Here is a 13,499-nt window from a genome sequence, read left to right as displayed (position 1 = left end):
GAGGAGTGGGGGAAGAGGAAGGTCCAGGAGGAGGAGGGAAGCTCACATCATCATCATCATCATCATCATCATCATCACCATCATCATCATCATCAACGGAAGGGTCACAAAAGAGTCCTTGTCCCTAAGAGGAGACCATTGGTCAGAGGGAGCCAAGTTGGGGCCGCGGGGTGGAGATGGGGAGGACTGGGGGAAGAGGAAGGTCCAGGAGGAGGAGGAGGGAAATCTCTGGAAGCAGGGGAACAGAGGAGGCCGGTGAATTCACAAGGGATAAATAGAACTTTATTTAAATAAACATTTGCGATCCGCTCTGTACACAGCCCCGGGGGGGGGGGTGGGGGGGGGAAGGATTGGGGAGGGGAAGGGGGAGGGAGGGAGGGCGGGAGGGGCTCAGTCGTCGGCCGTCTTGCGCACGTCGAAGCTGCCGCAGGGCCCGCGCAGCAGCTCGGCGAGCAGGGCCAGCAGCTGTCCGTGCTCGTGCTGCAGGTCCGGGGGGAGGGCGGGCAGCTCGCAGCGCAGGCAGCGCTCCACCATGCGCCCCAGGGCTCGCCGCAGCGCCCGCAGCAGCTGCACCGTGCGCGAGTCGCCCTCCAGCCGCAGCAGGTCGTTGTCGCTCAGGGCGATGGTGGCCCGGCGCCCGTCGTCTACGAGAGGAGGAGGAGGAGGAGGAAGGGGCGGCGGGTCCCGGAGGGCCGCGCGGGTGAGGGCCGCGGAGGCCCGGGGGAGGACGGGGACCCACCTCGGACGTGGACGTCGCCGTCCGTCAGCAGCAGGACGGCCAGCGGGTGGACCTGGGACGAGTCGCGCACGAAGACGCTGCCGTTGGACTTGACGGCCATGAAGTACGTCAGCCAGCGGCTGCGCAGCCGCGTCGCCTCCCTGGGCCGGGAGGGAGGAAGAGTTGGGAAGCCGGCCCCCCGAAACCCCTCCCCGCCGCTCGACCCCCCGGCTCCGCCCCGTGGCCCACCTGTTGATGGTGGACTTGTGCAGGAGGATGTTGCCAGCTTTGGTCCGGTAAGTGACACTGTTGGGCTTGAACTTCCCCTGGCGGGTCACCTTCCCCTGCCTCACCTGCGAGGACAATCAATCGATCAATCAATCGCATTTACTGAGCGCTTACTGTGTGCAGAGCACTGCGCTAAGCGCTTATTTATTTATTCATTCATTTATTCATTTATTTATTTTACTTGTACATTTCTATCCTATTTATTTTATTTTGTTGGTATGTTTGGTTCTGTTCTCTGTCTCCCCCTTTTAGACTGTGAGCCCACTGTTGGGTAGGGACTGTTTCTATGTGTTGCCAATTTGTACTTCCCAAGCGCTTAGTACAGTGCTCTGCACAGAGTAAGCGCTCAATAAATACGATTGATTGATTGACTGATTGATTAAGGGAAGGAGGATGCCGAGGAGGGAAGATCCGGGCCCCCGGGGGTGGGCCGATCCCCGCCGCCGGTTGCCGACGCCCGGGGGGGTGCAGATGGCCGGTCACCAGGGCCTCCCAGGATGTCCCGCGCCGGCGGCGGTAAAAGGGGAATTGAGACTGTGAACCCCACGCGGGACAGGGACTCTGTCCGACCTTATCCGCTTGAATCCATCCCAGCGCTTGGCACACGGTAAGTGCTTAACAACTCCTACAATTCAGCGGTTAGTACAGTGCCTGGCACACACTACTTAACACTATTTAAAAAATAATAATAGTAATAATACTAAGCGCTTAATGCTATTTAAAAAAAAGATGATCGGGTCAAACGGTCACTCTCCCTCCTGGGATGTCCCGCGCCGGCAGGGCGGCCGCCCACCTGGATGAGGTTGGGGTAGAGGCCGGCCATGAGGACGCCCTTCACCAGCTCCTCCTCGTCGCTGTACTGGTTGCACTGGGCGGAGGGCAGGGTGCAGTCGGAGGGCTTCCCCACCAGGAAGGCCTCGTAGATGTTCTCCGAGAACTGTTTGATGAGGCCTGCGAGGGGGGACGGGACGGCGGTGCCGGCGTGAGGCCCGGCCTCCCCTCCCCGGGAGGCGGGCCGGGGCGGGGACGGGGCCCCTCACCGTGGATGAAGCGCAGGCTGGGGGCGTACAGCAGGTTCTCCTCCAGGTAGCTCTCCCGGGAGTCGCGGTCCTGCCAACGCAGCACCTCCTCCCAGCCGGCCACGGCCCGCACGAACGCCAGGTGGTCGCTGCCGCTGTCGTGGCTCAGCAGGGCCTTCACCTGGGCCGGGGGCGGCGGGGTCAGGGGCCGAGCGGGGGAACCCCGAGGGTCCCGGCGACGAGCTGGAAGGGGGAGTTCCCCGAGGTGGGCCTGGGGGGGGCGGGGGGGGGATGTCTGACCTTGTCCACCTCGGCCCGGTTCTGCAGGCTGCTGCTGAAGGGGTCGCGGGTGAGGCAGGAGACGACCACCAGCAGCGGGTGCAGGCAGCGGAAGATGGCCGCCAGCACGATGGCCTTGGCCAGGCGCGGGTCGGTGGAGATGTGAGCCAGGCGCTGGCCCAGGGTGGTCAGGAACTCCCGCTGGTCCAGCACGCCTAAAAGGCCCCCGGCTCCGTCAGGGGCCGGGCCCCGCTCCACCCTCTCCAGGGTCCCGGGCCCACGGCGGACCCCGACTCCCCGCGCCCACGCCCCGGGGGCCCACGGTAACGGGGAGAGGGCTCGCCGGGGGAGGCGACTCACCGATCTCTTGAAGCAGGATGACCGCCTCGTCCACGGCCTTGATGTCGGGGCTATCCACGGCTTTGGACAGGAACTCGACGGCCTGGAACCGGTCCCCACCCCGCGACCCATCACATATAAGCTCACCCCCAACCTCCAGGGCGGACCTATCCTTCTATCGGACCCTCCCGGGCCCTCAGTGCAGTGCTCTGTACCCGGTAGGCGCTCAGTCGGTTTTAGACTGTGAGCCCACTGTTGGGTAGCAACTGTCTCTATATGTTGCCAATTTGTACTTCCCAAGCGCTTAGCACAGTGCTCTGCACATAGGAAGCGCTCAATAAATACGATTGATGATGATGATACTAACAAAATAAAATAAATGGAATAGATATGTACGAGAATAGAATAGATATGTACAAGTACTTCCCAAGTGCTTAGTACAGTGCTCTGCACATAGGAAGCACTCAATAAATACGACTGATGATGATGATGATGATACTAACAAAATAAAATAAATAGAATAGATATGTACAAGTACTTCCCAAGTGCTTAGTACAGTGCTCTGCACACAGTAAGCGCTCAAGAAATACGATTGAATGACTGAATGAACCCCTCAGCCACCCAGCAAAGGCACTGGAAATGGGAGTAGCAGGAATGGTACTGCATCCCCACTCCTTCCCTTCCCCACAGCACCTGTATATATGTATATATGTTTGTACATATTTATTACTCTATTTATTTTACTTGTACATATCTATTCATTTTATTTTGTTAGTATGTTTGGTTTTGTTCTCTGTCTCCCCCTTTTAGACTGTGAGCCCACTGTTGGGTAGGGACTGTCTCTATATGTTGCCAATTTGTACTTCCCAAGCGCTTAGTACAGTGCTCTGCACACAGTAAGCACTCAATAAATACGATTGATGATGATGATGATGATACTAACAAAATAAAATAAATAGAATAGATATGTACGAGAATAGAATAGATATGTACAAGTACTTCCCAAGTGCTTAGTACAGTGCTCTGCACACAGTAAGCGCTCAATAAATACGACTGAATGACTGAATGAACCCCTCAGCCACCCAGCAAAGGCGCTGGAAATGGGAGTAGCAGGAATGGTACTGCGTCCCCCCTCCTTACCTTCCCCACAGCACCTGTATATATGTATATATGTTTGTACGTATTTATTACTCTATTTATTTATTTTACTTGTACATATCTATTCAATTTATTTTGTTAGTATGTTTGGTTTTGTTCTCTGTCTCCCCCTTTTAGACTGTGAGCCCACTGCTGGGTAGGGACTGTCTCTATATGTTGCCAACTTGGACTTCCCAAGCGCTTAGTCCAGTGCTCTGCACACAGTAAGCGCTCAATAAATACGATCGATGATGATGATGATGATGACCGTAAGCTCCTCGAGGGCAGGGAGCTTGCCGCCCAACTCTCCCAAGCGCTCGGTACGGGGCATTCCTTCCGCGCTTCGCCTCCTTCTCTCTGCCACCCGTCCCCCGACTTAGGTTTGGCGGTTTACAAGCCCGTTTCAGGGGGTCTTCCCCTGGGGATGCCCCCGCATCCGCCCCGCTGCCTGGCCGGCGGGCCCGCCGGCCGCCCCTACGCCGACGAGCCCCCGGACGCACCGTCTTCTCGGGCATGTGGATCTTGGCCTGAAGCACCAGGTTCTCCAGGGGGGTGCGCAGGATCTCGGGCACCTGGAAGGGTGCCATCTTCTCCAGCCGGCTGCGGGGGAACAGGTGGTAGGCGTAGCCCGACTGGCAGCGCCCGGCCCGCCCCCGGCGCTGGATCACGTTCGCCCGCGACACCCACACGGTCTCCAGGCAGGACACCTGCGGACGGAAGAGCGGAGGGGCCGGGTCAGCCGGGCACCGGGCTACCTCCCGGGCCCCGGACCGGATGCAGGATTTCCGATTCCGCGCTTTCCGGCTCCCAAGCAGGTGGGCAAGGGGCCCGGAGCCCAAGATTCCCGAACCCGGCCCCGCGTACTGCCCGGGAGTCCGATCCTCTCCCGTCCTCCCGGCACGGGCCCGGCATCTTCGACCGCTCCACCGCCCTTCTCCGCCGGACGACGCGGCGAGGGCGAGCCGCTCCCCCCGGGTGCCAGCTCGGCTCCGGCTCGTCCCGCCCGCCCGAAGAGGCCCGGCGGGGACCGCCGTGCCCGGGCCGGGTCCCCCGGCTACCTTGGTCTTGAGGTCGTAGCGCTCCTCCTTGTGCAGGCCGCTGTCCACCACGTGCACGATGTCGTTGACGGTGATGGAGGTCTCGGCGATGTTGGTGGCCAGGACGATCTTGCGCACCCCGGCCGGGGGCTGCTGGAAGATGGCCTTCTGGTCCATCATGGGGATGTTGGAGTGCACTGCCCGGGGGGCAGGAAAAACGCACACATACACAGACACACACGTACACACATCATTATGACAGTGAGGGGAACTCAGGAAGTGAGGGCAGTCAAAAAGAGGAGATGCCAGGCTGGGCCCGGCTCTTAACTGCCCCCTTTCCTCTCCCCTCTCGCCCCGTCTCATTTATTCCTTGCGTCCGCCTCCCCTGGCATCACCTCCAGCGCTTAGTACAGTGCCAGGAACACAGCGCTTAACGAATGCCATAATTATTATCAGCAGGCAAAGCTAGTATCCCAGGCGGTGAGCCCGCCCAAGCCTTCCATGTTTCTCTCCAGGGTGGTGGAAGGAAGCTTCTGCCTTCGCGGCTTTATAATAACGGCATCTGTTAAGCGCTTACTATGTGCAAAGCACTGTTCTAAGCGCAGGGGAGGATACAAAGTGCTCAGGTTGTCCCACGGGGGGCTTACAACCTTCATCCCCATTTTTACAGATGAGGTAACTGAGGCACAGAGAAGTTAAGTAATAATAATAATGATAGCATTTATTAAGTGCTTACTATGTGCAAAGCACTGTTCTAAGCACTGGGGAGGATACAAAGTGCTCAGGTTGTCCCACGTGGGGCTCACAACCTTCATCCCCATTTTTACAGATGAGGTAACTGAGGCACAGAGAAGTTAATAATAATAATGATAGCATTTATTAAGCACTTACTATGTGCAAAGCACTGTTCTAAGCGCGGGGGAGAATACAAAGTGATCAGGTTGTCCCATATGGGGCTCACAGTTTTCACCCCCATTTTTACAGATGAGGTAACTGAGGCACAGAGAAGTTAAGTAATAATAATAATAATAATGATAGCATTTATTAAGCGCTTACTATGTGCAAAGCACTGTTCTAAGCGCGGGGGAGGATACAAAGTGCTCAGGTTGTCCCACGGGGGGCTCACAACCTTAATCCCCATTTTTACAGATGAGGTAACTGAGGCACAGAGAAGTTAAGAAATAATAATAATAATAATGATAGCATTTATTAAGCACTTACTATGTGCCAAGCACTGTTCTAAGCACTGGGGAGGTTACAAGGTGATCAGGTTGTCCCATGGGGGGGCTCACAGTCTTCATCCTCATTTTAATAACAATAATGATAGTAATGGCATTTATTAAGCGCTTACTATGTGCAAAGCACTGTTCTAAGCGCTGGGGAGGTTACCAGGTGATCAGGTTGTCCCATGGTGGGGCTCACAGTCTTCATCCTCATTTTAATAACAATAATAATGATAATGGCATTTAATAAGTGCTTGCCATGTGCAAAGCACTGTTCTAAGCACTGAGGAGGTTACGAGGTGATCAGGTTGTCCCACGGGGGGCTCACAGTCTTCATCCCCATTTTACAGACGAGGGAACTGAGGCCCAGAGAAGTGAAGTGACTTGCCCAAAGTCACCCAGCCGACAAGTGGCGGAGCCGGGGTTTGAACCCACGACCTCTGACTCCAAAGCCCGGGCTCTTTCCACTGAGCCATGCTGCTTCTCTGCCTAGTCACCCAGCTGACGATCGGCGAAGCCGGGATTTGAACCCCTGACCTCTGACTCCCAAGCCCGGGCTCTTTCCACTGAGCCACGCTGCTTCTCTGCCCAAAGTCACCCAGCTGACGATTTGCAGAGTAGGGATTTGAACCCATGATCTCTGACTCCAAAGCCCAGGCTCTTTCCACTGAGCCACGCTGCTTCTCTGCCCAAAGTCACCCAGCTGACGATTTGCAGAGTAGGGATTTGAACCCATGATCTCTGACTCCAAAGCCCAGGCTCTTTCCACTGAGCCACGCTGCTTCTCTGCCCAAAGTCACCCAGCTGACGATCGGCAGAGTTGGGATTTGAACTCATGACCTCTGACTCCCAAGCCCAGGCTCTTTCCACTGAGCCACGCTGCTTCTCTGCCCAAAGTCACCCAGCTGACGATCGGCGAAGCTGGGATTTGAACCCCTGACCTCTGACTCCAAAGCCCAGGCTCTTTCCATTGAGCCACGCTGCTTCTCTGCCCAAAGTCACCCAGCTGACAATGTGCGGAGTAGGGATTTGAACCCATGACCTCTGACTCCCAAGCCCGGGCTCTTTCCACTGAGCCACGCTACTCCTCTGCCCAAAGTCACCCAGCTGACGATCGGCGGAGCCGGGATTTGAACCCACGACCTCTGACTCCCAAGCCCAGGCTCTTTCCACTGAGACACGCTGCTTCTCTGCCCAAAGTCACCCAGCTGACAATAGGCGAAGCTGGGATTTGAACCCCTGACCTCTGACTCCAAAGCCCGGGCTCTTTCCACTGAGCCACGCTGCTTCTCTGTCCAAAGTCACCCAGCTGACGATTTGCAGAGTAGGGATTTGAACTCATGACCTCTGACTCCCAAGCCCAGGCTCTTTCCACTGAGCCACGCTGCTTCTCTGCCCAAAGTCACCCAGCTGATGATCGGCAGAGCTGGGATTTGAACCCCTGACCTCTGACTCCCAAGCCTGGGCTCTTTCCACTGAGCCATACTGCTTCTCTGCCCAAAGTCACCCAGCTGACGATCGGCGGAGTTAGGATTTGAACCCATGACCTCTGACTCCCAAGCCCGGGCTCTTTCCACTGAGCCACGCTACTCCTCTGCCCAAAGTCACCCAGCTGACAATTTGCGGAGTAGGGATTTGAACCCATGATCTCTGACTCCAAAGCCCAGGCTCTTTCCACTGAGCCACGCTGCTTCTCTGCCCAAAGTCACCCAGCTGACAATTTGCGGAGTAGGGATTTGAACCCATAACCTCTGACTCCAAAGCCCGGGCTCTTTCCACTGAGCCACGCTGCTTCTCTACCCACGTCCAGGAGGTCTAAGCAGGTCACCCGCTGGCCGGGCAGGGGCCAGCTGGAGGGGGTGGGGGTGAAGGGGGCCCCCAAAGGACCATCGCATCCTCAACCGATCGTGGCTCCCCGCCACCCCGGGGCTGGAAGGAAGGGCAGGGCCCCCATCTCCAGCCTGGTCCTGCCCTCGGCCCACACAAAAGCCAGGCCCTGTGTCACCGTTTCGCCCTTATCGAGGCCACCAGAGCAGCCCCCCACCTAAGCATGGCACTCCCAGCCGGCCGGTGGCCCACCCACTCCGGCTATCCCCACCCAGAACCACTCTTCGCTGCACTCTGTGCCTCAGTTTCCTCATCTGTAAAACGGGGACTCAATCCTATTCCTTCCTTCTTAGACTCTGAGCCCCATGTGGTACAGGGACTCGATCCATACTGATTATCTTGTTTTCTTCCTCCCTCCTTCCTCTCCCCCTCACCTTACCTCCTTCCCTTTCCCACAGCACCTGTATATATGTATATATGCTTGTATGGATTCATTACTCTATTTTATTTGTACATATTTATTCTTACCTCCTTCCCTTTCCCACAGCACCTGTATATATGTATATATGCTTGCACGGATTTATTACTCTATTTTATTTGTACATATTTATTCTTACCTCCTTTCCCTTTCCCACAGCACCTGTATATATGTACATATGCTTGCACGGACTTATTACTCTATTTTATTTGTACATATTTATTCTTACCTCCTTCCCTTTCCCACAGCACCTGTATATACGTATATATGCTTGTACGGATTTATTACTCTATTTTATTTGTACATATTTATTCTACTTATTTTATTTTGTTAATATGTTTGGTTTTGTTCTCTGTCTCCCCCTTCTAGCCTGTGAGCCCGCTGTTGGGTAGGGACCGTCTCTAAATGTTGCCAACTTGGACTTCCCAAGCGCTTAGTCCAGTGCTCTGCACACAGTAAGTGCTCAATAAATACGATTGATTGATTGATCTACCCCAGTGCTCACTACAGTGCATGGCACACAGTAAGTACATGGTACTTGTACGTCCCAACTTGTACTTCCCAAGCGCTTAGCACAGTGCTCTGCCCACAGGAAGCGCTCAGTAAATACGATTGACTGATTGATTGACTGATAGGGACCGTCTCTAGATGTTGTCAACTTGGACTTCCCAAGCGCTTAGTCCAGTGCTCTGCCCATAGTAAGCGCTCAATAAATACGATTGATTGATTGATTGACTGATAGGGACCGTCTCTAGATGTTGCCAACTTGGACTTCCCAAGCGCTTAGTCCAGTGCTCTGCCCACAGTAAGCGCTCCATGAATACGATGGAATGAATGAATGAATCAATCAATCAATCGTATTTACTGAGCGCTTACTGTGTGCAGAGCACTGGACTAAGCGCTTGGGAAGTCCAAGTTGGCAACATATAAAGACAGTCCCTACCCAACAGTGGGCTCACAGTCTAAAAATGAATGAATGAATGAATGAATGAATGCCCTTATGACTTGCCCAAGGCCACCCTTTTCGGGACTCCCAGTTTCTGGAGGTCAGAGGAAGGGGGCTCCAAGCTCCCGGTGAAAAGACAGAGAGGGACAGAGTGTGTGAGTGAAGGTGTAGCGCGCGCGGGGGGGGGGGGGGCGGAAGAACCGCAGATGCACCGTACCTCGCTCTCGCCTGTCCCGCCATCGACCCCGGCCCACGTCCTCCCCCGGGCCCGGAATGCCCCCAATCCCTCTGCCCATCCGCCAAGCTAGCTCTCTTCCTCCCTTCAAGGCCCTGCTGAGAGCTCACCTCCTCCAGGAGGCCTTCCCAGACTGAGCCCCTTCCTTCCTCTCCCCCTCGTCCCCCTCTCCATCCCCCCATCTTACCTCCTTCCCTTCCCCACAGCACCTGTATATATGTATATATGGTTGTACATATTTATTACTCTATTTATTTATTTATTTATTTTACTTGTACATTTCTATCCTATTTATTTAATTTTGTTGGTATGTTTGGTTCTGTTCTCTGTCTCCCCCTTTTAGACTGTGAGCCCACTGTTGGGTAGGGACTGTCTCTATGTGTTGCCAATTTGTACTTCCCAAGCGCTTAGTACAGTGCTCTGCACATAGTAAGCGCTCAATAAATACGATTGATTGATTGATTGAGCCCCTTCCTTCCTCTCCCCCTCGTCCCCCTCTCCATCCCCCCATCTTACCTCCTTCCCTTCCCCACAGCACTTGTATATATGTATATATGTTTGTACATATTTATTACTCTATTTATTTTATTTCTACATATCTATTCTATTTATTTTATTTTGTTAGTATGTTTGGTTTTGTTCTCTGTCTCCCCCTTTTAGACTGCTCACCGGGCAGGACTAGGTACTTGCTCTCCTGGGCGCCGAGGGCCTCCTGCAGTCGCTGCTGGACGCCTTTGATCTCCTGCCAGCCCGGGAGGAAGCACAGGATCCCACCTGCGAGGCGGGCACAACGGGTCAACCCCGGGGAATCCACGCCACCCCCTCGCCCCTCCGCCCCCGCCGATCGGCTCCCCTGCGACTGGCTCACCTGGGGGCCCGCGGGCATCGATGTGCAGAACCAGATCGGTCATCAGGTCCAGGTCCAGGGCGCACTCGTCGTCGGACTGGAGGGGACCGAGACGGGACAGCTGTGGTCCCGGGAGTCCCTCCCCGCTCCAAGGTCTGGGCACGGGGCGGGGGCGGAGGAGGGCCGGGCGTGGGGATGGGGAAGAAGAGCAGAAGACGCCCCAGGGTCACGGCCGCTTCCTCTTTCGGAGGGAGAGGGTCCTCGGGGGTCCAGGAGGGCCCAAGGGGGGTGCTGGGGAGGACGCCCCGGGTTCCCGGCCGCGTCCCCTTCCAGAGGGAGCGGGTCCTCGGCCCGCTGGGTCCGGGAGAGCGACGCCCGACGTGGGTTCTGGGAGGGAGGGCGAAGGGTGGGGGGCGAGGGGCCCACCCGCCGCCCGGCCCTCACCTCGTGGTGCCGGTGCCGGGGCTGGTACTTGCCCAGCTTGGCCAGGATGTCCTCCAGGTAGTGCTCCTTGACCGGGTACATGAAGCCGGGCACCTTGATGACGGGGCAGCCCCCGAAGTAGCGGGCGAAGCGCTCGTTGTCGCCCGTGGCGCTCATGAGGACCAGCCGCAGGCCGGGGTTCAGCCGCCGCAGCCCCTTGAGCAGGATGAGCAGGAAGTCCGTGTTGACGTCGCGCTCGTGGACCTCGTCCACGATGACGTGGCTGACGCCCTCCAGGCCCGGGTTGCTCTGCAGCTTGCGCAGCAGGATGCCCACGGTGCAGAAGAGCAGGGCCCCGCCCCGGGCGGGCGGCTTGCTCTCCAGGCGCACCTGGAAGCCCACGTTGCGGCGCAGGGAGGGCCCCAGCTCGTGGGCCACGCGCTGGGCCACCGACACGGCCGAGATGCGGCGGGGCTGGGTGATGATGACGTTGCAGCGGGCGCCCCGGCCCTCGGTCACGTGGCGCTCCAGCAGCAGCTGGGGGATGCGCGTCGTCTTCCCGCAGCCCGTGTCCCCCGCGATCACCACCACGGGGTGCCTCTCGATGGCCGCCAGGATGGCGTCCCGGTGCGGGTCCACGGGCAGGCGGTGGGCCTCCGGCCGGGCCGGCCCCCGCCGCCGCCACAGCTCCAGCAGGCCCTGGCTCAGCTGCAGCTCCTCGCCCTCCGACAGCGCCACGTACGGCTTCCCCGTGATGGGGTCGCTCGGGGGGCCCGCGTCCTTGCTCAGGTGCAGGGAGTCGTTGCTCTGCAGCCGCGGCTCCGGGGTGATCCACGAGTTGTCCACGGGGTACTGGGGGGGGGGAGGAGGGTGAGGGGGCGACCGCCCTCCCTCCGCCCCCGCGACTCCGGGGCCCGGAGGCAGCAGGCCCTGGCACCCCCGGCCCTTTCACACGACGAAGGATCCGCCAATTACAGCCGCGGCGCGGATCCTCGTGGATGAGGAAGAAGGAACGGGGGACCCCGGAGCAGGGGAGGCCCCGTTCCCAGGTGAGGAGCCGGAGCCGGGATCCCGGCTCCCCCTCGCCTAGCCCTCGCGGCCCTCCGCCGCCCCGCTTACGTGGTTCAGGTAGTTCTCCATCTTGCGCAGGATGGGCTCCGGCACCTGAATGATGCAGGGTCGGCGCTGGGTCTCACCCAGCTCCCTCAGGGACGCCAAGTTGTACATCGCGTGGGTCAGCGGTTCGTTGTTCCGGTCCACCAGGCCCAGGGTCTGGGGGGGGGGGAGGGAGAAGGGGGCAGAGACGCCATCGTGCCGCAGTCGCCGGGGGAGACGGACCGGAGGCCCCCGCGGTGCCCAGCAACGGCGGCCGGAGGAGGCTTCCTCGGGCGGAGCAATGGGGGACGCCACTACGGTCGCCATCCTGGCTGCGGGAGGGTGCGTGTAGCGGGCGCGCGCAGAGCTCAGTCCCTTGGCGGGAGAGTGGGGCGAAAGCCAAAGGGGATAAAAGACCCTCGCTCGGCCCTGGCGGGATCGGGGGGCCCTCTCGCTCCGGAATCGCGGTAAGCAGAGAAGGCACGCCGCCTCAGGATGGGTTGCCAGTGAAGTGGACCCAATAGCCGCTGGGGATAGGGCCAAAGGTCTGGGGGCTGGCTGCACCCCCCGTTCTAGACTGTGAGCCCACTGTTGGGTAGGGACCGTCTCTATACGTTGCCAACTTGGACTTCCCAAGCGCTTAGTCCAGTGCTCTGCACACAGTAAGCGCTCAATAAATACGATTGATTGATTGATTGATTGCACCTTGGCACAATGCCCATCCAATGTCCATCCTTCTAGACTGTGAGCCCGCTGTTGGGTAGGGACCGTCTCTATACGTTGCCAACTTGGACTTCCCAAGCGCTTAGTCCAGTGCTCTGCACACAGTAAGCGCTCAATAAATACGATTGATTGCACCTTGGCACAATGTCCATCCAATGTCCATCCTTCTAGACTGTGAGCCCACTGTTGGGTAGGGACCGTCTCTATACGTTGCCAACTTGGACTTCCCAAGCGCTTATTACAGTGCTCTGCACACAGTAAGTGCTCAATAAATATGATTGATTGATTGATTGATTGCACCTTGGCACAATGTCCATCCAATGTCCACCCTTCTAGACTGTGAGCCCACTGTTGGGTAGGGACCGTCCCTACACGTTGCCAACTTGGACTTCCCAAGCGCTTAATCCAGTGCTCTGCACACAGTAAGCGCTCAATAAATACGACTGAATGAATGAATCCAATGCCCAGTGTCCCCCACTCGTGCCAAGGCGTCGGGGTCCCGCCGGCTGGGATTCCCCCCCTCCAGCCTGTAAGCTCATTGTGGGCGAGAGTAGGTCCGTCTGTCGTTCTCCCGTACTCTCCCAAGTGCTTAGTCCAGCGCTTTGCACACAGTCGGCGCTCAATAAATGACCGAGCCAACTCACCTTCAGCTTCTTGCAGGCCAGGGCCGCCGCCTTGTTCTCCGCCTCGGCTTTGCGGCGTCCCTTGGCGACGAAGGTCATGGGGCAGGGCCAGAGGAGGGTCAGGGTGGAGAGCTTCGTCTTGGTGCCCACGGTGTGGAACTGCATGAGGTTCTGCCGGGGCGATGGGGAGCGGGGCGGGAAAGAAGCGGGCCGGGGGGCAAGACGGAGACGTCACACCAGGGAGGCTTGGGGGGCGTTTCGG

The 13,499-nt window shown here is 57.7% G+C and overlaps 1 protein-coding gene across 3 annotated transcripts in view; it reads right to left on the bottom strand.

Annotated features, from left to right (window-relative positions):
* Positions 1–384: 384 nt before the first annotated feature.
* DHX30 (DExH-box helicase 30) overlaps positions 385–13,499 on the bottom strand; it is a 60,426-nt gene continuing 47,311 nt past the window's right edge. For all 3 annotated transcript variants that reach the window (XM_038755624.1, XM_038755626.1, XM_038755625.1), the window contains 14 exons: positions 13,259–13,408; positions 11,916–12,068; positions 10,818–11,648; positions 10,395–10,470; positions 10,196–10,300; positions 4,839–5,014; positions 4,281–4,487; positions 2,665–2,746; positions 2,326–2,519; positions 2,047–2,206; positions 1,800–1,957; positions 968–1,071; positions 740–879; positions 385–644 (listed from right to left, as the gene is read on the bottom strand). In XM_038755624.1, coding sequence (XP_038611552.1) covers positions 391–644; positions 740–879; positions 968–1,071; positions 1,800–1,957; positions 2,047–2,206; positions 2,326–2,519; positions 2,665–2,746; positions 4,281–4,487; positions 4,839–5,014; positions 10,196–10,300; positions 10,395–10,470; positions 10,818–11,648; positions 11,916–12,068; positions 13,259–13,408 — 2,790 coding nt within the window. In that variant the 3' untranslated portion in view covers positions 385–390. The remainder of the gene's footprint in view (positions 645–739; positions 880–967; positions 1,072–1,799; positions 1,958–2,046; positions 2,207–2,325; positions 2,520–2,664; positions 2,747–4,280; positions 4,488–4,838; positions 5,015–10,195; positions 10,301–10,394; positions 10,471–10,817; positions 11,649–11,915; positions 12,069–13,258; positions 13,409–13,499) is intronic.

This window comes from Tachyglossus aculeatus, chromosome 13 (assembly GCF_015852505.1).
Source record: "Tachyglossus aculeatus isolate mTacAcu1 chromosome 13, mTacAcu1.pri, whole genome shotgun sequence".
NCBI lineage: Eukaryota > Metazoa > Chordata > Mammalia > Monotremata > Tachyglossidae > Tachyglossus > Tachyglossus aculeatus.
Note: the sequence above shows the minus strand (reverse complement) of the source record. Positions and strands in the feature narration are given on the sequence as shown.